The sequence below is a fragment of the Anopheles gambiae genome, chromosome 3 (assembly GCF_943734735.2).
Source record: "Anopheles gambiae chromosome 3, idAnoGambNW_F1_1, whole genome shotgun sequence".
Taxonomy (NCBI): Eukaryota; Metazoa; Arthropoda; class Insecta; order Diptera; family Culicidae; genus Anopheles; species Anopheles gambiae.
In genome coordinates this window covers 91,640,998-91,663,212 of record NC_064602.1, presented here as the reverse complement: position 1 = coordinate 91,663,212, position 22,215 = coordinate 91,640,998, and the positions used below count along the sequence as shown (strand labels likewise).

Here is a 22,215-nt window from a genome sequence, read left to right as displayed (position 1 = left end):
ACTGCTGTTTTAAATTGGCTTATGTTGCCCCGGTAACGCTTGATGAAGACGAATTGTGTGAGCAACATTGAGATGCAGAGCATTAGAACTTCAGAGTTCAGAGACGTGGCCAAGTATTTGTGTTGCATTGGTACTATTCTTCCCAACATCTGTTTGGAGTGTAGACAAACACATGCATATATGCGTGTCGTGCATGTCATGGCTCTTCGTTGCTGATAAGTCCACACAAGAGTTTCCTGTTGCATGCTGCTCTACAAGCCAGCGCAGTAATCAACGCCGGGCCTCTGGCATGATGGTTTAATTTAATTAAAAAGCCGAGCGAGCCAGTTGTGCTTCGTTTTTGCACTCAATTGAGACGAATTAACTTTCGGGGAGGGTCGACATGATTTAAATGGTAGCACACAGTGGAGGACCTATTATTTTGCATATTTTACTACAACGGATATGACAAATTTACGCACGACTTGGCTGTTGCAGTTCCGGCCGAAGTGCAAGACTCCAACCATTCCATTCATACATTCCATTCGCCGGTACGTGATGCAGTTGCCCATGAGGGATATTGAGCGAGCGAGTCAGTACATCAGTAACGGTCAAGGGAGGCAATTAGCGACCATCGATTATCGGTGAGACGTGATCCGCACGGGTGAGAATGGCTTTTGGCATTACGCTTGGAATCATCGGCGTACAGTTGCAGCTTTGCTTCATTCCATTCTACATATGTAAAAGGCGACCTCTTTGAATAGGTTGTTCATTATCCACCAAAGAAAAAAAAACTGCTAATTTATGACCCATATAATGATTGTAGCTCTTCCACTGTTCAAACCGTTTCTCACGCTGGACACTTTACACGAGAATTGCACGTCACATCGCAAAAGCCATGATGGATTAGATTTAATGGGCGAAAATAGCAGCACCCATCCGACACCCAACTCCTTATGATTACTGTTTTCACAGCCCTGGCACCATCATTCTTTGCGGGGTTTGCATGGGTAGAGCTTAGTTTTCCTACACACATCTCTCTACAATGTGCCAGAGGGTTGGCACGTTACCATGCGTGATTAACAACAAGCGTGTCGGTCGTGCTCTATGACTTCGTAGATGAAACTTTAAACATTGCAGATGGTTTGAGAGATTTGCCGATAGCCGGTTCAGTGGTGGAAGTAATTGAACACTGCGAAACCTATATTTCATCCGTCAAATTTTAAAACGGATTACACGTGCGTTGTTATTTACGATTACAATGGTGTTTAAACATCATTACTGTATTTTGTTGTTCTATTTTTTTTTTATAAAAACAACAAATCACAGAGTATTTTAGCGATATCGTCATTACAAAACCATGTTGAGTATCACATAGAAGATAACCACTTTAAAAATAACAGCCTTTCAATAGCGTTGTGCCTACCAGTTGAGTGCAGTGCACCACCGGTAATGAGTTCAATCCTAGTAGAAGTCACCAAAAATTATTAGGCGCTATATCTTATCGCGCGGCTACACGAGGTAAAATATGCGATTTTGTTTATACACGTTATTTATGTACTGCACGCACATCAAGGGTTGCGGTGATGTGTGTTATTTGACAGATATTTAACCTGTCAAATAGTTCATTTCGCTGTATAATATCACCCCTCATGTAGCCGCGCGGTTAGATTCATATTTTCAGGCTCATTCGTAGACAGGGTTGAATCGACGCGGCCGGGATAGGTTCAGATCCAAAGTAGGCCTAATTTCCTTTATCAAATATATTCAAAACTCAAACGTTGCTGAACCGTCGCTGATGGCTCCGACCCGGTAGGTTCGGGTCGACCCGCCCATCACTAGATTGAGAACCCGTCCGGTCTTGTGTGAGTTAGCACATGTGTCCATTCGACCACCGGGCCACCTAGGCCATAACGAAGTTGTTAGCCTATCATATATAATTATTTTCACACATTCATTTATTGATATTGATTGTTCTTCGCTACACAACTTAACATTCTGCTGTTTTAAACGATTTTTAAAGCACAAAAAGCGTGTAAAATCATCCTAAAAGACTCTTTAAATGCTCTCTAAAGCATCGTCTGAAAACCATTTAAATCTCTGCCGATTGGCTCACACAACTCCTCAGCCAGTCTAGTAATCACTCCCAACTCGTACTCCTTATCAAATGACGCCAATCGGAATAACATCGTCTCATTCTAACGCATGAAACGCGTATAAATAAGTCAAAATACCAGAGTCAAGAATAGATTCTACCACATCTTCCAGCGGTTAAAACACGTTTCAAGTCGGAATCAGGAAGAAGACCCGTATCAACAGGTCGAAGGTTGTTCGATGTTACGGGTATAGACCGTACAAACAGATGCTTACCACGCTATCGTCGTAATCCCAGAATTTGGCTTCGGACCGTCGCTCCCGTTCAATTGGCTTGGCCACGATTGCTATGGCTATGAGCATGAGCATTAGAAATGGGACCGTTAAGCTGAACCCCGCTATCCGAAATACCCTCGGCCAGCTATTGCTTCCAGGACTGTGCAGCCACATTATCCTTTCCATTGGGAATGAGGCAAACGGCACAGCAGAGGCTTTCATATGATACACTTATTGCACGTTTACTGGCAGTAATAGTAAGCAGTAGCTCACGTTCACTGTTGATTAAATGCACAAACCGGGCTCCACTAATTTAAACTATTTTGCAAAAAGAACACACTCGTGCAAAAGATGGCCGTATTTTTTTTTTTTTTTGCTTGGTAATTTTAAAACATTATACACACTACGCTTTATTACTATTGCACGCACTAACACGGGGGAACACTTTGGCAGACACTTGCCGTACACCACTACCAATTGACGTATCAGCTGATTGGCGCCAGAGCGGCGTTTCGTTTGTGTGAGTATCGTCTCACGTCACTTCCTGGCAGCTAACTGGAATCACTCATACAGATACACATACACCACTCGGTCGCGTTATACACATGAAAGGATATCCTTTCCGTTTTGGCGGAAGCGATGACTCACGCACTCGGGGGATTTCCTTGCTGGAAACTCGCTTCCCCCTTTCCTTTCTCACTTCTGACACACTTTCACACGCCGAAGCTTACTACACGATGCGAGGAAAACTTTCAAAAACACTTTGACAAACACACAAATACGGAGCCTTTTGAACCACTTTACTCGTATAAATGCACTTTATAAGGAATTATTTTTTTCATGATTCACTCAAACTGCAAGATTCGGAACGCCACTGGGCACCGTAAACGCATCGATGTATCAAAACAATACTGCCAACAACGAGCATAACAACGAACAAAACAGAATGGAAGACCGGTTAAAGGCGTCAGACTGACCGTACAGAGGGAAGCGTGTTGATTCCGGCGCTTGCGTACAATGTGTCCTTTCGTGTATAAATGTTAGTGCGTATTCGTTTGGCTTCTAGAAGTTTTTTTTGTTTTTGCTTTATTTTGGTTTTACCACTTATTACGCTGGCTCTTGTTCCTGTTACAGGTGATTTTTACCTTTCTCCTTTAGCGATAGAAGGTAACGCGTAAATGCTTGCTGACACGAGGAAGGAGCGGCAACAGGCGGGCTTCAAACAGAGGGACAAATGCTATACCGTCCACGGTCAAGTCGGCATGCAATCGATTGGATGAGAAGCCTAGAACTTAACACCATTATTCAATCGTTAATGCCGATGTAATATTTCGCTATACGGTTGTTGTTTGGTTACAGCCCGCCAGATTGCCGCTTTCTGACGCTGCGCAACCGGTCTGTATTGCTGCGCGTTCAGATCTTAACTAGCTCTTGTCAGGATTTCAAAAGTACGATCAAAGAAGCGTTACGATCTACAGGGAGCAAAATACAGAGAGCGAACATGCCACGCGCGTGTAGGACTTGCGTACGCTCACTTTGCTGCGTTACAAGAGAGAGCGCTGAGAGAATATCGAAGACAACAAAACAGAGGGGGAAATATACTTGGCTGGAATAAACCGAATATTGAAGTATATTGGAATATACCGGTAGTTTGGGGGAATCCCTGTCGGTGTGTGAATAATTTTTAACTATCTGAAAAAAACCCCGCCGTATCTTGGATTTTTATAATATTTCCTAAAAATTAAGCTACCTTACTGTGACGAATCCAGTTTCTGATAGCCAGTCACGCAAAAAGTGTGGAAATGATTATCCGGCTGGTATTGAACCTCTTCAAAATACAGGTGACCCCCGACATACGATTGTATTTGGGACCGAAAACAGGTCCTGAATCCTGAAAGTGTAAATCGAAAAAGTCGTATGTCGAATATCTGTCAATACATACAAGTATGGGTAGCAACTCGATTTGTTTCTCTTGGAACAAAAATGTTCCCCCAACATGAGTTTGACAGTTCGTCCGTCCAATTAGGCAACAAATGTTCTCGCAACATTTTTTAGGGTCTTAGGGCCTTTGGGAATGATCATAAAAGTGAATGTAACGGCTGCCAGAGAGAAATTTAAAAAAATATCTTTCAACAAATCTTTGTTGATGACTCAACATTGAATTGTCTTTGTCATAGGATAGACAATCGAAAGTAAAAGATACCACAATGATAGATGTTAAACAAGCACGTATTGAAAGGGCGCACCAATAATGGTGAGCCATAAAACAAATCGGTGTCTCAATCAGATACTTGTCATAAGGCCCGATGGAACCTACTGGGACCCCACAAATTCTGGAGTGTTCGCAAAATCAAAGTTGTTCTTCAGAATTTGCTTCTAATGTGTTGTGATGTGTCCTTAATTTTAGCAGAGTTCCTCCAAACTAAAACCGATGAGTAGAATGGTGAAATAATCAGTTGTCCACTCTTGCTAGATTCCTAGGCTCACTTAGGCATACTACAGTAAGTACAGTGCCATTGTGGGTCATTCTGTAGTCATTCTGCATTGATTTCTTGTTTATTGTTGTTGATTAGAAACTGCTGTTCGGTTAGCTAATACTTGCTTCTTTAAATTTTCATAAAAATATCCTTAATAGTCAATAGCTTGTGGTTTGCAATGGGTTTGTGAATGTAAAAAAGTAAGTAACCATCACTCCATCGCCAGATAGGAGCGCAATGGTGCTCGGAGCAATTGCTCTCGCAGGAACGCACGTTCCTAAGAGAGCTCTGCTCTCACCATTCTCTCTAGCAGAACGTTCACTCTCTCGCGATTGTTGTGATCTTCGATTTTATACAGTGACGGCAACCTGAAGTCGGACACGTCATATTTATCATATTTATCATATTACATATTACATGTTACATATTACATGTTACATATTACATATTACATATTAGGCCAAAACACACGTCCCGAGTTTTTCTTGGTACTGCGATCAAACTCGTATAACTTGGTTGCCAAACCCTCATCATTTAAAAAACGACATATTCGGGAAATATTAAGGAAAAACTAAATTAATCAACTATCTTTTCAAGAAAATGAATCAATAATAACGATACAGAAACAGTGAACTACAAATGTAAATCTTCAAAATGATTTGCATATAAAGACATTTTGTTATTTTTCAGATTGTAGGTTTTAACGCACATTGTTATAGCACACCTTTGATCCTGGGACCAATTATTTTACTTTTCATACAAATGGAAAAAAGCCTTCCGCAATAACGAGTTTTACGTATAACGAGTGAGTCACTGGAACGGGTTAAACTCGTTATGCGGTATTCCAATGTATATCAAATACAACGATTACTTAATTTAGCACTCTACACTAAAAAATTCAAACAAATGAAAGCGAAGAGTAAAAATTGACACAAAAAAACTGTGTAAGTCTCGAAAGCCTGTACAGGCTCTCGAAGAATGTTACACCAAATATGTCAGAAGTAACATCAAAGTCTGAATTAAAAGTTCTAATAAGAGCCATTTGCGATGCAGATTATTTGAATACGAGTTATTCTTCGTTTATCCTGACAGAGTAGACTATAGCACTGGTCTCGTTGGATGCCGTCAATCCCGATCGGCCGGATGTTCCCCGATCAAACGAAAATTCCCGATCGAAGCGAAGAATACATCACTACATCTTTGGCAACAATTTTTTTCAGCATAAAATCAATTGCAGGGTTTCTCAAGTTTTTTTTTTTTTGGTTGTTTCCTGAAAATGTTTGGTTCTTTGCCAATTTTATTTGCTGTGTTCCCACGATTTGGGTGATTGCAAACAAATCATAGGAACGATCCAGAAATCTATGGGCTATGATGAATAAATCGTGAAACGAGCCCAAAAAAAATGCTACAAATCAATCGTGGAAAACCCTTTAATGGAGTACTGATACATATCTATATACAGTAACTAAATGGTCTTAATCATATAAAATAAAACAAACATAAGAGAATCATATTCACCGTACTGTTTTATTTCGGATAAGAAGGCACAATCTCTTTGAATAAATAATTAATATAGAAATCAAGAGCAATATGAACCTATGGAAGCAACGAACATAAGGTTAACAAGCATTTTGAACCTTCTGATCCTACGCAATGGTTTCATATGGTCAATCGTCTTATCAGCGTGTCCCATTGACTGGACAATGCATGCATATGCATTTCCAGGGACTCCTTCTAACTGCGTGCTTGCCCCGGAACAATTACAACTCTTGTTGATAACCCCTTTGTTGTCTCGGTTCTTGCTTGCTTCTTACTTTTCCCCCAAAGCTACAGTTTCTTATCACGTACGCACCAGGCGTGTACTATAGTTTTAGCTATCAACATTGTTTCAACAAGCTGTAATGTTCCTTAACATGAAATTTGTTTGGATTTCGTACTTTTAAACGTAGCTATGTTGAACGTAAGATGAACTGAAAATGAGTTCTAGTTTTCATATAAATAGTGCTGCTAAACGACAGACCCTAGGATGGTGTCATTTCCAGCAGCCAAGCAGAAGACTCTCTCATCTACATGAGACAAATAAAAGGATATGGCAATCCCAATATCGCAGATAAGATCAAAACTCTGTTTTGTTTCGATGTTCTAAGCACAACACTGCTTTGAACCATTTCCTTTAAACAAAAATAGCAAACTTGTATGCTACGTTTGCCAGAAAAAAGCCTATCTTACCCGAGCGGAAGAGCTTGCGAATGAGGCGTAACGCCTTCTCGTGTGAATTGCACGCTTCACGGTGCACACCTCCATAAATGGTATATGTGTCCTTGGAGAAGTATCACGCTTGTATACAAACCCTTCCCGCAGCGGAAAAATCTTCCAGCAAACCAGCATCTGAACAACGAAGCTCAAACAGCAATGCGCGTGCATTGCAAGCTGCCTTCAAACTGACCCCACCATGCTGTGCATCTCCTGCATCTCGGCCGTCCTTCGCACATTCCCAACAAAGAAAGCACGTGAGGAGACAGTCATTCGGAACGAAATCTGTCGCGGCCATCGGCGTTCTAACAACAATAGAGCAACTAGACCACCCAACGTGCGAACCCGGATCAATGACGAGCATGGAATCAGGAATCGATGATTGATGATTATGCCTTGCGCAATAGTGTCAAGATTGCATACCGTTACATTCGAAACAGGTCGCACTCAGAGATGTTGCTTGTATCGTAAGGATATTTTTTGTTTATTTGTAATTATCGACACAGTGACGTCATGTGGCAAACATTATGATTAATTGCATGGTGATGTATTTTGTTTCCGCTACCGATTGTTCCGGTCACATGATAACTTTCATTGCCAAATTAACGCTTCTTTAAAAAAAAAGTTTACACAACATGATGCAATTCCAAATGAATTACTACGCGTGTACATGATTGTTTTTAAGCCAATGAAAGATAAACTTTCCAATGTAAGATCGGTTTATTAATCATTTTGTGATTCATACCAACGACTCACGTTTTCTAAGCAGTTTATAAAGAAAATCGTAGGGCTGAGAAACAAAAAGACAGAAGAAAAAATCATATGGGACACGATCACACACGTGGTTCTATTTGAACAATCGTCACGTCGTGATAGAACCTTTGAAATGATCACGAAATTATCTGACCAATGATAAGTCTTTCTCTGTTTTTTTTTTCTTTTTTTTTATAAGCCAATCACACTCTACAATTGAACAACTTACAGCGTCGATACATCAGAGCTGCGATTTGAGCGCCTGATAATGATAAAAAGGAAACCATCAAAACCAGTATCAAAAGCCAAAGCCTTTTACTTTCAGCAAATTTCAGACGCCGAGCCACTCTGGCAGCTACCAGATGACCATTATAGGATCACGATTCCCCCTTCCCGGGGATGATAAGCTGAAGCCGTACGTGGTGTAACACCGTATTTGGCAGCGAATTCACAAACAAAAAAAATCACCATTCCGCCAAACCAGTTTGGCTGCTTCGATATTTGAAGTAACGTGATCTCAAGTCTCTTGATTGCAATCATGTGTTACAACGTGTAACGCTTACTTCGCTCGGTCCATCGTGTACAGTAGGCAATGCAACCCTCCTTCTCCACCAAGCAGTCGTGGCCGAGTGGTTAAGGCGTCTGACTCGAAATCAGATTCCCTCTGGGAGCGTAGGTTCGAATCCTACCGGCTGCGCACCTCTTTTTGCCAACTTTGCTACTAACCTTCTCTCATTCACACTTTACACCACTTTCGAGCGTTTCGTATAACAGCACACAAACGCTTTTCAAAGTCTGTCATACGCTTCCATCTAACCATCTGTTATACGAATAAGCTTCTGCAAAACTAACACACAAAGCTCTTGCTTTTGTGCTCAGCTGATTGTCAAAGCAGATGACAGACACACCCCTTCCATGAGCTCAATCGTAAACAATCGGCCACTGGTGGTGGATGTTTCTCGTTCAGCTAGCTCGCTAGTTATTACTCACACGTTTTATGAGTAGTTAGTGCGTTTTTTTGTTTCTTAATGTTATCAAACAATACCAAACTAGTGTCGACCGTATCTTCATCAGTATCGTTAAACAGCAACAGCATCCGATGGCGACTTGTGGATCGATTGCGCGCCAATCTGTTGGCCCTTCTTAGAGGTATGTAGGCCCAGCATTAGCATACACCTGATGACGTCATAGTTGAACACAGGTGCACCGGTAGACGTGAGAATTAACATGATCCACGTGCTTGATAGAGTTACCGCTCTGCTTGTGCGAGTAGCATAGCGGGTAGAATCAAAACACTCACTCTACGCTTGCAAAGTGGCAAAGACTCGATGGCGTGTATTCCTCGTCGTTGCTGATGTGCCGTTGCTCCTTATCTTTTGCCTCTCTTATCTATTGCACTCATCTTCTTATGTTAACGTGTTGAAATGAGACTGGGCTCTTATCAGCCCCTTTATATCGTGCGGTGTACCTTCAATGGATAAGTGTAGCAATCGTTCGCTTTGTGATGGTGTTCTACCATAGAGATCGTTTGCGTTAACGGCAGCATTCTCTGTTGCCTTACGCATCATGCTATCAAGCAGTAGTATAACATTCAGCGTTATTTGTACATGCTCAGCATTGTATTATTAGTGCCATTTTCTCGCTGGATTCGAATCGGAATTGTTTTACTCTAGCAACCGACATTGATATTGTGTGCGAAATGGCAGTCCAAACACAATCTATTTTATTCGTAAATATAATTAATTTTAAACTTTTTACTTTTTTGCTATATTTTTCCTCCAAATTCTTTTCGTTTTTTTTTTTTATATTCCGTTTTGTTTTAAATACGAAACTCGATGCAAATGGGGAAAGTGGTAAAAAAATCCGCGAAAAATAAAGCCCAGTCTTCTAACTGTACTCTATAATATCGAGAAAAATATGTAAAAATTCCACAAAATTCCACAAACAAATAACTATAAAACAACATTATTTATTTTTTAATCATTCACACAATTTTTGGGTAAAAAGAGATAGTCATTCGTGATCTAAAATACTATAAACTGCTATCACAACAATTTTAAATTTAAATTACACAAACTCCTGGAACATATCACGTTAATAGAACCTTTTTTGCGTGTGAGAACAAAACCTACCACCGCTCGATATCTACCCTCGGGGGCTTCTACTGTATCATCAAACACACCACCTTCCTCCCCGCCGGTACGAAAAGCGACGAGACGATAATCGCAATAATGCGTGCGGGCCGCGTGCGGGTGCGATATGCGGATCGCGGATGGGTATGGTGGCAAAGCCTCACGAACTGGCCGAGGCCTTTGCATACAAGTAGCGTCTCCGGTCGGGCCGAGCACGCCAGTTCGAATTGTCGTCTCGAACTGATCAGTGGGCAGCGTCTCGGAGTCCGAACTGCTGGTAGCGTAAAGCGTGGTGGATTATTCCTACACACGCACAGCACAGAGTGGAGTGTGTAGTGGTCTGTCCTGTGAGTGTGGACTTGTCCGCAGGGAGGGGGCGGGTTAGAATTCATCATCGGTAATCGTCGTCGTCGGATGTTACTCCAAGATCGCGCGCATTAGACGTCCAGCAGCAAAGTGCAAACGAGACAAGTACACATACAAACATATCGGCAAGATCGCTGCTGATTAGCTTCAAGCATTTGTGGTTCATTCGCCTTTGGCGGTGGACGCCAAGTTGATACTTATCGCGAGGGCTGCTCTTCCCTTCCGCGTATCATTAACTCTGATGTCCGAGACAAATAGAGTAGTGTAAATTTGATAATTGTGATACGGTGGTTGTGAGCATAGTTTCAAATTCAAAACCGTTCCCGGGGTGCAGCTGATCTCATTGTGTTGAAGGTTCTGGGTAGAATTTCGAAGATGAGTCCCGCCAGTAATAGCTCGTCGCGGGCTGTGCGTGGAGGTCGTCGCACCGGTCAACCTAAAACAGGTAAATGAGTTATTACTATACTTCTTTTTATTGGCACATGAATTATTGGCTGTTTGATGCATACCAACTTCGCTTAAAGCAACAGTGATTCCAACGAATTGTGTGTTAATCGTTTTGAATTCCCCATGCTGCTGGTTTACGTCTCTGGGAACGTATCACGAGAACCTGTTCGATCGCTGCTGGTAATTAGTATTAAGTAATTAACAGTGTAAAGTGGAGAAGAATGTAAACAAAAACTCTGTGTAAAAACCCGTGAAAGGTCAAGCGAAGGAGAGCTTTGCATACGAATGTGATCGTCAAAACGAACGATGCAAAATTACCCAAAATAATTTTGTATCTCCTAATTGTTCTTGGAAACGAATGATATTCTATACTAATTATTATGATTATTGTGTGCGTGACGATACTTTATCGTGAGGACGATCATCAAGGATGGTTCTCCATTTAAGCTCACATAGCTCAGAGCTTATCGTTAGAAAGCCCTCCGGATCGATCTCGTCACCAAAGCCATCTCTGATCATCGTGTCAATTAACGTTTCATTGGAAATGACCATCCTTCGCATGCTCACGGCGTTGTCGTCATCGTCATCTTGCTCTCCTTGATGCCCCTTGTGATAAATAACCTTCACAGTACACACGTTTCACCACACATTACTCAGAGGTTCTTGGTTGCTATTCTATGCTATATCCCTCCCGGGCTCTAATGTAACCAATTATGTCAACTCTGATCGCTTGATTGCATCTGTAAAGCTTGGAGCTTCAGTGGTGCCTCTCGGGTAATGGATATTGACACCGAATTAATTACATCCTGGCATTATCGCTTAACAAACATCATTAAGTACAACTCGAGCGACGTCCTCCTCTTCCTCACAGAACGGTACACACAAACGCGCTTCAAAATTCGGTCAACTCCAGTTTATCTCCAAATGGAAGCTCCTCTCCAGGTGGTACAGTTTATCAACGACGACGAGGTCAACGATTTCTTCATTGGGACCCGCGTCGTTGGGACCTCTCTACATGCGCGCGATTGTGAAGAATGGAATGTAGGTCAAACCATATGTAGAACGGAGCTGAAGCGCTTGTTGTGTCACAATAACACACCAGGACTACCGATAACGCTCCATCATAATGCATCCGCGACACGTTACGCTACCTTTACAAAAGTGAGCAAACATTTAAATTGCATTGCTCACCCCCTTTTTGGGGATTCGTAGCTCCTTCAACAGCTTATCTCGCTTTTGGTCTACAGAAAAAAAGCCTTATCCGAGGAGAGGACTTAGGCCTATCTAGAACAGAGATTATAGCTTTACATCGCTTTCCCGGGCTGGTGTGTGCGATGACACGGCTCGCTATCGATTGATCATTACCGTCCCTTATCGTTGCCGAGGCCAATCCATCAGGCAGGCAGCTCTGATCGACGGTCGTGGCGGTTGCGGCGGTCGGGACAACAGTCCCGCGAGGGGTTCGATAAGACCTCTAAAATCACACCAGCCACGCAATGGACCAAATGCACCAATCCCTGGGCCCGGTACGGTATGGCGCGCCGTTCATATCTCACGCTCGGGACTATCTTTGGCTCTTGACGAAGATAATAGCCCCAGCGTCGACCAGCGTGTGTGTGTGTGCGTGCGTGGTGTGGTTAACCAGGAGGGCAGCACAACACACCACAGCGAGAGACATCCTCCTCTCCATCGGAAATAATCAAAGCGACACCAAACTCAGTCACTCGTTGAAGCGCGGGTTCGCGGGTCGGGTTTGGTTGGATGAGATGTCCACACAGCGCTTTAATTCGATTGTCGTAATCGGAAGTGTCGGAACGTGTGTGGTGTAGGGTGTACTAGTTCAGGAGCAGCTACAGCATTGGGAAGCACGTGATTCAAAGTACACAGCAGCAAGTCAGTGCTCGGAGTGCATCGGGTTAAACCACGCAACAGGTTTGACGAAGAGGGTACGAGAGCATGCGAAGACCTATGTTTACCGACCGCCAATGTCGGTAACTTTTGCTGGCCAAGCGAACCCAACTGTGATTGAAGAGTGTTTGTGTTCCGGTCTACCATTGGCTGTGGCGTCGAGAAGCACCAGCACGCAATAATGGTGGCGCCATCTAGTGATGGGTCCCGCAAGCTACTGCTGCTCAGGGATGCAGACCGACGCAAGCGGCGGATAGAGAAGTTGCGCCGCATCCAGCACGATCATTGCATGCGGCTGATTGTGATAGCGTTAATAGGTAAGCGAGAAATTTTAATGTAAAAGTACATCATGAAACGTACGCCTTTCCCAAAACGGAGGTAGAGTTTGTGTATCTCGCACCATGTGAGGTTTGATAGTCGAAGGCGCCTAAACCAAAATTGATAAGAAACGTACATTGAGTTATCATCGAAGGGGCCAATTAAACGGTGGCCAGCTTGCTTGAGGGCGATATTGTGCCGAGTGAGCATTGAGTTATGATCAAGATGAAATAATTGGTTGAAATTTAGGTACATTCAGGTACGCTCGACATCAGACGCTTGTGCTAATGGCAAGTAACGATGAAATGCAAAAATAAAGAATAATTATAATAATATAGGTATAACACAGCATAGAATAGAATAAATATAGCCATAACATTAATATCGGTAAGCAGTGTACAGCAACACACTTTTTGGTCTTTTTTTACTAACATATAAGCTAACGCAATCCAAGCAATGCCAGAAGGTTTGATATTTTTTAATGAAATTAAGATGCAAAAATTGAATTATGATGCCACATTAAGCCGTCATAGGTCAGCATATGGTTGTTTATATTTTAAGCTAAGAACCGCTTAAGACGCGTCTAGCCTTCATATCGGATTACGGAACAACTGTGTGAAAGTTATCCACTAGCAGTCGTGTACATACAATACGACACCAAACGAGCAGGATGGCGAGCCTACGGTGTCGTGTTTATCTTCTGAAGAATCGGAAGCGGGAGGCAAGAACGGTCTGAAGTGCCGTACTCTCAGTAAGATGTGATGAGTTGACAGAGCTGGTTAAGAACTAAATCCTCAAAACTATTTAGTATATGAATCTTCAATCTACATTGTGGTCATTAAAATGTTTAACAAAGCATGTTAAAGTAGATTCGCCAAAGCCACATTTCGAATTTTTAGAATAAAAATAAAAATAAATAAAAATAAAAAAAACTAAAAATCTAGTATGTTTTAAATATTCAAACCTTTGAAAGCGGTCTAACACTGCCAGGAAATTAAATTCCGTAAAGTATCGCTTCTCCAAAAGGCATATAAGGACTTATTCGTTTTAGGTGAATAAAGGTTTCAACCGAAACTATCACGGCTGTAAAGGATTCTCGTCGAAATCTTTCGAATTGTGAATTAAGCGAGAACAAATAGCTTACCACCATCCTAATTTGTTTATATTCCGTTTTTGCTTCCTAACAGATATAATTGCCGAATAGAGTGGTGGTTTGATTCCAACCCATGATAGTGTGTATTTCAATTATTAATTTTTTATGATAACTTTTTTTAGTATTTGTTTCTAATGCATATTTCATTTCTTATTTCACCATTTAAGAGAACTACTAATTAACAGTTTTCATATTTTTGTATTTAAAAATTGAATAATACAGTCCTTCTTTAATAACGTGAAATAGCTCAGGGTTTAACTCAAGAGAACGTAACACGTATATAGTGCTGTCGAATCTCTCACACATCACTGGGAATCACTACAATATTGCTCTGTTGAAGACGCTTGTAAGGTTTCCTTTTGGCAGTTCCATATTTAAATTTCAAAACCAAAACGAAATGTTTCATTGAAAACTTCAATTCACCGACGATTACAATGCGATTAGAAGGCAATTAAAGGACTTTTGCGGATAAGCAGCGCAACACAAGTCAAGTTGTGCTAAATTTACAAGTCATACGCGATTTTCACCGGTACCGCGAAATTCTCGGTTCGTCTATTTCCAGCCTAACATCTACAAGCGCCTTAAGAATCCACTGAACAATATTAAATATTCTTATTTGACTGTCCCTTGGGACGTAGAATGCGATAGCATGTGTTGGATTTTGTTCCCTGGGAATCGCAACTGAACAGTTTTTCCACAAATTTTGTTTGAAACAAAACGATCGAATTTTATTTTCAAAAACAAGAGAACAAAAGCATGCCAGCGCAGCCACGGTTTGGTCGTGTCTTGCGCAGCGCGTAAAACCGTTACCCACCGATCGCTTCACGTGTGTGTATTGTTTGTTTCCACCGTATCAGTTGCGTCCAGCAACGGAGTAGGCATTAGTCGTCATTTTGTAGTCGTGCACGCCGGTCGCGCTGTCGATGTCGGGTGGGTGGTCTTGAGTGATTAGTGGCATGTGATAAATAGTTTCTCATTGAATAGAAAACAGTTAAGTGAAGGACGAGGAGAGGAGGAGACGAAAGATACAGTTTCAAGGAAGAGTGAAAATAATCGTTTGTGCCACAGGAAGCCCCACACACACACACGACGCAGTTCTTTACAGTGTCCATTGTACTAAAGCGTGCATGGGAGCGACAAGGACGCGAGGATCCTTTTGCAAAGCAACTTCACTAGGGCAAAAGGGGTGGTGGATGGCGGCAGCGGCGGTAATGTAGAGTTTAAAAAGCAACGGGATTCAAGCGTGCAAGGCTGTCCGCGGAGGGGAGAGAGTGTTACCCGCGACGCCGGCACAAGTTCAACTCAAAACCGTAGTCGGCCGCGGTCATCGTAAGGCTTCAGGGGCGCGCGCGCTGTCGCACCCATAGAGTTTGACCGGTGGATGCAAATTTTTCAACCGAAGAAAACACTGGCGATCAATCTTGCATTCGTTCCGTTTCTGTCCTCTTCGCGCCAGCAGAGCGGCGCCCGTGCACGTGTATCTCGCAATCACACAAGCACGTGCTGCAGGCGCTTTCTTAGTGGTGGTTTCGCGCAAAGTCGCGCCACTCTCCAGAACTCAGCTCGCACAAATGTGCGCCGGTCCCCGCGGAAAGAAGTCAGTAGAGTAATGCGATTACTTTCGTGCAGTCGTGGTGCTGGTGGTGGTGGTTCCGTGGACCGCGATAATGAAGCCGGCAACGCTAACGGTGGTAGTGAAAGTGAGAATGGTGAGCAGCCCGTGGCCGCAGGCACAGCAGACCGGCGAAGAAAACCGAGGCGCAAATTGATATACACAGGTGAATGCACACGTACGTTCAGAGGTACGCGGGAGAAACAGCTTTTGCCGGGTTGAGACACTGTTATGAGGGTGTAGAATCGCTAAAGAATTTTGCTATCTTTGTTCATAAAGTTACAATAGAAAGTTACAATTGAATTCGACCCAAAAGAGAGACAATAAGTCATAAATTCGGTTCAGCTAGAACACAATCTAATTGAGCCCAGCCACGTTTGGTTATCAGAAAGAGGCGTTCGAGTATGGCCAACAGCACAAAAACGTTGCAGCTGCTATCACCGAATTCCGAGCTACAGCCGGGTATAGCCAACAGGACGAGTTACATTGATTTTTACAGCAAGAAGAAGACACAGACACACATGTGTATTCTAATCTGGTTTTGCTGTGAAGCCAAAGCAATAAAAACTGCATTTCGTCATACATTATTTGAGAGTAGACTGAAGGGGATACGACGTGGAAACCTCTCTAAACAAACTCTTTTGTGCTTCCTGTGAAATGTTACCCCACCAATAATGCTCGTAAATGACACGATCGTACAAAAACCACGTGAAGCGTACAATTTCCCACCCATACGGATCGAGAGCTCGCTTTGTTTGGCCTATCGCGTGTCTTGGATTCTCTGGAAGCACATATCCATCTAAGCTGCATCTGAGATATGCTGATCTAAGCAACAAAAACTGATCGCTTTGCGCGTCACTCAACAGCGCAGCGCTCCTTATAGGTGTGTGTTGTGACCTTGTGTGGCGTGCTGTACCGAATTCGTTACGCAGCGGGCATTTGTTAGGTTATGATAGGGTGAGATTTGTTTACAAGAATACATCAGCCCTGCGGGGAGGAACATCCCTTTTTGCAGTGGGGGGGGGGCAGCAGTGGTGTATCAGCTGCCAAACACACGTTCTCACGATGTGTTGATTGTATAGCCGTCGTTTACGTTCCCCAATAATAACACGCGATCCTTCAATTGCGCAAACGAAAGTGATCGGAACAGATATATGCACACGGCGCCAGTGCGCGCACCCCCATTTTTTAGGAGTTTGCTTCATTCTGTTTTGGTTTTTGGAGATATCGGTGAACGATTTGCCCCTGTTCCATTCCATATTTCCCTAGTCGATTGATTCGTCGTAGACCCTCTCCGGATTTGTGACTATAGTTGTAGCAAGAGACTTGTAAAACATGACCTTGGATACAATGTAACATGCCGATAAATATGTATAAACGCAATAAATGCCTGGACGGATGTGTTTCCTCTGTGGAATGATATCGGCTAACGCTAGTCCGATAGTCAGAAGAGGACTTCCTACGCAAGCATTTGGCCCCACCATATGCCCGCGATCTCAAGTGGGGACAGAGCACGCTTCAGGCTCAAGTGTTTTCCGTTAATATAAAAAAGCATTTGCATTTCAAAGGCATCTCCGGACAACACAAAATCACTGCTTATCAAACCATTCGCTCTTTAGGCCCTTGTTTAAATCAAGCAGTTCTGGGTTTGATAAGCATTTGCGTAATTAGAAGCACTTCTGCGAAGGATTTACGCCTATCTGTATTATAATTTATATACGTGTGTGTCTGGGTAATCATTTTTATACCCGGATTGCATGAAAGAATGCCATTTACCGGGCGCAACTTCGGAAAGGTTGGAATGGATGCGCCTCGAACCACCATGACCAACCTTAAAAATAAACAAAACTAGCGCTTCCCAACGAATGCCTCGAGAAGCCCCTGAAAGAACCCCCGACCACAACAAAAAAAAAAAAAAACTCCCGTAACTAGTAAATAAACATGAGTCTTGCATGAAATTCTAGCTGCCAAATATATTTTACACGTACACGTGACGCCGGAAGCCTCTGACGAAGCGAGAGGTGTAGTAGGTTAAGGTTTATTCGTTTGGCTAAAGGGAGTGCCCCAACTCTGTGTGGCGCTTGTCTCTACGTTAATCAAACGTGCGATAATGTACGGGTCTCTGTCAACCTTGCACAAACACATGTGATTCAACTATGTAGAATGATGTAATAGATGGTTTTAAGTTAAAGAAATCAATATGTCCTAAATATACTATTTAGAACAAGGGATGGGGATCAGAAAACAAATCATTCATGCAATTGGAACTTTGTAAAATCATTCACTATAGCCAGGGTTTTATCAGTCCAATAAATAACATGTTTATCACAATCGTCTCCTTTAATAGACAACACAGAACCAGCTGATGTGCTTGGAAGGATATTCAAAGAGATGATTGTTTTAAGCAAGTGGACAGTTGTTTGTTGACCTGGTACAACCCTGTAATTGGTTGAGTTCATTTTTATATGGTCACGTATGATGTTGCCGTTATATAAATTATATTATCATAAATAATGATTCAAGCAAACTAAAAGCAACTTACCACCCCCTCTCTCGGGAGTTATTCCTCGTCTTCAGAACATTTTAATTACCTTCGATCGTTTGAGTGTTGAGGTTGGTCACGAAAACTGCATTTAGCAAAACTATTAAACCAGTTGCCCATTCTGGGAACCTGCAACAGAGAGCGAAGATTAGTGATCTTTGCAATAACAGTAACAGGTCGTGCTGAACTCTAGAGTGTCTAAGAAACTTCCACATCAATCATCACACACTCGAGGAGCTGCTTAAAATCATCCAATGCAAGTCCCATGATCGCGCATTCTACCGAATCGAAAGTATACGATATTGGCATTGGTAATGAATTCGGTCTAAACGATTCTACGAGGAAAAGCCCTGGTTTTCAAGATCACGATCATCATTACAATAATCGTCGCGTCGTACCTCAGGCTAAACAACAACAAACTATCGCAGCGTAAAGCAATGAATAATTCTAAACACCTAACCCCGTTTTTCTTCTCTCTCTTGTCTCTTTCCAGTGGTGACGTTTGCGGTAATGGGCATGATCGGTTGCATGGTGAACGTCGTGTTTGGAGCAATGTACACCTCAGGCAATGAGTCCTCCACCGAGGGCCTTCTCTATCCGATGTAAGAGAGAGAGAGAGCGCGTCGAGAGGGCGTCGCATTCTAGTAGTGCCACAGCCTCTTCCATCTCTGAAATACTAATGACGTTGACACGATCATCGTTACTCTCATTTTCTACCCCCCCACAAGTGAATCGGAAACTCGCGAAATGAAGAAGCTGGACGGTATGTGGAACTTTGTGCGCTCGGAAAGCAACAACCCATCGCAAGGTATCCGGGAGAAGTGGTACACGGACGATCTGGCCCGGTTTCGCAAAACGATCCAGATGCCCGTGCCGAGCAGTTACAACGACGTCACGGAGGATGCGGGCCTGCGCGATCACGTCGGCACGGTGTGGTACGATCGCAAGTTCTTCGTCCCGAGGGCATGGTCCAAGGGTGATGATCGCGTTTTCCTGCGGTTCGGTTCTGTGCACTACTCTACAATTGTGGTATGTGTTTCCAGGAGCTAGTGTATAAGGAATCTGAAGCTCAAATTTTCAAACTAAATCCTTTCTTTTTTCCTGCAGTGGATCAATGGAGTTCAGGTGATGACCCACGAGTTTGGACATCTTCCGTTTGAGGCCGACGTGACGAAGGCGCTTAAATACGGCGCCGAGAACCGCATTACCGTGCTGTGTGACAATGTGCTGCTTCAGGTGACGGTTCCACAGGGCAAGGTCGACAATCAGGCGATGTAAGAGACTGAAGTTTGATGTTGGAAGACTAGAATAGATCATAAAACACTCATCTGTCGTCCCACTTCACAGTGACAACGGTGTGGAATTGGTCCAGTCGTACACGTTCGACTTCTTCAACTACGCAGGTATCCATCGGTCGGTTGTGCTGTACACGGTGCCGCGGGTCTACATCCGCGATGTAGTCATCCACACCAGCTACGAAGGAGATGAAGGCCGGGTGGACTACCAGGTCACGACCAGTACGAACGAAACCGACCATCTGCTGCTGAAGGTGAAGCTGTACGATCGCAACGGCACGCTCGTCAGCAAGGACGAATCGGAGGCGAAACTGCAGGGCACGGTAGTTGTGCCGCAGGTGCAGCTCTGGTGGCCATATCTGATGCATCCCGAGCCGGGCTATCTCTACACGATGGAGATCACTCTCGGGAAAGCACAATCAAACGATGCGCCTACCGATGAGAAGGAAGAGGATACGGTGCTGGATGTGTACCGGTTCAAGGTTGGCATCCGTACGCTCGAGTGGAACAACAGTTCGTTCCTAATCAACGGGAAGCCTATTTACTTCAGGGGATTTGGACGCCACGAAGATTCGGATGTGAGTATAGTGGAGTGCCTTCCGCACACACATAGCTTGGAGTATGTCTGAGTATGGTTCTTTACACTACCGCCATCATTACAGATACGTGGCAAGGGATTAGATTTAGCGCTTCTAACCAAAGATTTCAATCTGCTCAAATGGGTCGGTGCCAACGCGTACCGAACGTCCCACTATCCCTACTCGGAGGAAAGCATGCAGTTTGCCGACGAGCACGGTATCATGATCATCGACGAGTGTCCTAGCGTAGACACGGAGTAAGTTGGTTCAAAGGAGGGTTGTTTATCTAAAAAGGACATGCTCATCCTTACAGTTTGTATCTGTACCTCCTCTCGTACAGGAATTTTTCACAGATCCTGCTGGAAAAGCACAAATCCAGCATCGAGCAGCTTATCCATCGGGACCGTAACCATCCGAGCGTGGTGATGTGGTCGATCGCCAATGAACCTCGCACGGGCAAGATGGTCGCGAGTCCTTACTTCGAGGCCGTGGCGCAGTACACGAAAAAGCTGGACCCGACGCGTCCCATAACGGCCGCCATTGCCGTGAACGTAAATGATGATGTTGCGGTAAGTTGACAGTTTCGTAAAATGTCACCTTCCATTGGCTTATGTAGAAAGCGCGAATGGCAAAAATTACACGAAAACAAAGAAAAAAGATTTTCGGAATTCGCAGCCGGTAGGATTCGAACCTACGCTCCCAGAGGGAATCTGATTTCGAGTCAGACGCCTTAACCACTCGGCCACGACTGCTTCTTGGAAGGGCAAGGCCACAATGCGTTCATAAACCAGCGCCCTCTACGCATGTGCATCTTTTCACTTTCTTCTAATTCTATCTCTTTCTTGCGCACACAAACAGGCACAATACCTGGACATTGTCAGCTTCAACCGGTACAACGCGTGGTATGCCAACTCCGGGAAGCTCAACATGATCACCAACCGTGTCATCGAAGAGGCGGAAGCATGGAACAAAAAACACAATAAGCCGGTCTTGATGTCGGAGTATGGTGCCGATACGCAGGAAGGACTTCATACGGTACATAAAATTAAAAAAAAAAAACACTGTTATTTTTTAAACTACTACGAATTCAAAACTCACATTCACAGCTTCCTGCCTACATCTGGTCCGAGGACTACCAGACGCGTGTCTTCAGCCAGCACTTCAAGGCGTTCGATGCGCTGCGCAAGCAGAACTTCTTCATCGGCGAGTTTGTGTGGAACTTTGCCGACTTCAAAACGGCGCAAAGTAAGGCTAAAACTCGCTCAAACCCGGACGGAGACGGTTCCCTGCAGCTTAAACGGTCAATGTTTTCCCTTTCATCTTTACAGCGTACACACGTGTCGGGGGCAACAAGAAGGGCATTTTTACTCGCAACCGGCAACCGAAGGCGGCCGCGTATCTGCTGCGCCAGCGGTACCACGCGCTGGGCGAGCTGGGCAAGAGTCACCTGCCGGACGATCTGTTCCTGTACACGGCCCCCGAGAACAGCCAGCTATCACATGAGAAGACGGAACTGTAGAGAAAGAGAGAATGAGTGAGCGAGTGAGTGAGTGTGTAGCTGCCATTAACGCCAAACAACCCACTTACAATTGGTTTAGAGTTATGCACGAAACCCTGAAGTATTGGACAATCGTTTTGCGTTGTTCCGCTATTATTTCTCTAGCATCTAGCTGTTAAGTGTTACTACGGAACTATTTCTGGACTGATAATGCAATGAAATATTGTGGAATTTATTCAACTGAATGGGTTTTATTAAAATATCACATACACTTGTTCTCGATATGCTACCGCCGATGCTGAAGGTTGGTAAACACCAGATCGTCCAGCCTTTCCGGCTCGTCTTCCGCCGGCTCAACCAATCGAAGGCACTCGTCGGCAAACTCTACAAACAGTGGCTCCATCATGGCGACCTTGACCGCATTCATGCCATCCCGAGCGTTGTCCACTTCCGTCAGTAGCCGTCTTAGGTGAGGATTGTACAGCAGGTTCTTCAGATGCTCACTTTGGCCTACGATAAGGAAGTGTCGTTCGT

The 22,215-nt window shown here is 43.7% G+C and overlaps 3 protein-coding genes and 2 non-coding genes across 17 annotated transcripts in view; 2 read left to right on the top strand and 3 right to left on the bottom strand.

Moving 5' to 3' along the window:
- The window catches only part of LOC1280787 (matrix metalloproteinase-2), a 264,242-nt gene extending 260,423 nt beyond the window's left edge, over positions 1–3,819 (bottom strand). Inside the window, exon 1 of the mRNA XM_061653558.1 lies at positions 2,350–3,819. Coding sequence (XP_061509542.1) covers positions 2,350–2,571 — 222 coding nt within the window. The 5' untranslated portion in view covers positions 2,572–3,819. The remainder of the gene's footprint in view (positions 1–2,349) is intronic.
- Positions 3,820–8,447: 4,628 nt separating this feature from the next.
- Trnas-cga (transfer RNA serine (anticodon CGA)) lies at positions 8,448–8,529 on the top strand. The gene has a single exon. It is a non-coding gene; the product is annotated as a tRNA-Ser (tRNA).
- Positions 8,530–8,758: 229 nt separating this feature from the next.
- Positions 8,759–21,916, top strand: LOC1280794 (beta-glucuronidase). Of its 13 annotated transcripts, none has more exons than XM_320660.5 (10): positions 8,759–8,981; positions 18,804–18,912; positions 19,039–19,339; positions 19,418–19,584; positions 19,658–20,183; positions 20,268–20,440; positions 20,524–20,752; positions 21,042–21,218; positions 21,290–21,428; positions 21,512–21,916. In XM_320660.5, exons 1-10 carry the CDS (start codon positions 8,861–8,863, stop codon positions 21,700–21,702), a joined length of 2,133 nt encoding a protein of 710 aa, XP_320660.5. In that variant the 5' UTR covers positions 8,759–8,860; the 3' UTR covers positions 21,703–21,916. The 13 variants fall into 13 exon arrangements, with proteins under 13 accessions (XP_320660.5, XP_061509529.1, XP_061509532.1 ...); XM_061653551.1 differs by lacking the exon at positions 8,759–8,981 and adding an exon at positions 10,176–10,775; XM_061653550.1 differs by lacking the exon at positions 8,759–8,981 and adding an exon at positions 12,501–13,002.
- Trnas-cga (transfer RNA serine (anticodon CGA)) lies at positions 20,854–20,935 on the bottom strand. The gene has a single exon. It is a non-coding gene; the product is annotated as a tRNA-Ser (tRNA).
- Positions 21,913–22,215, bottom strand: part of LOC1280796 (zinc finger HIT domain-containing protein 3) — a 76,094-nt gene continuing 75,791 nt past the window's right edge. Inside the window, exon 4 of the mRNA XM_320662.4 lies at positions 21,913–22,191. Coding sequence (XP_320662.3) covers positions 21,968–22,191 — 224 coding nt within the window. The 3' untranslated portion in view covers positions 21,913–21,967. The remainder of the gene's footprint in view (positions 22,192–22,215) is intronic.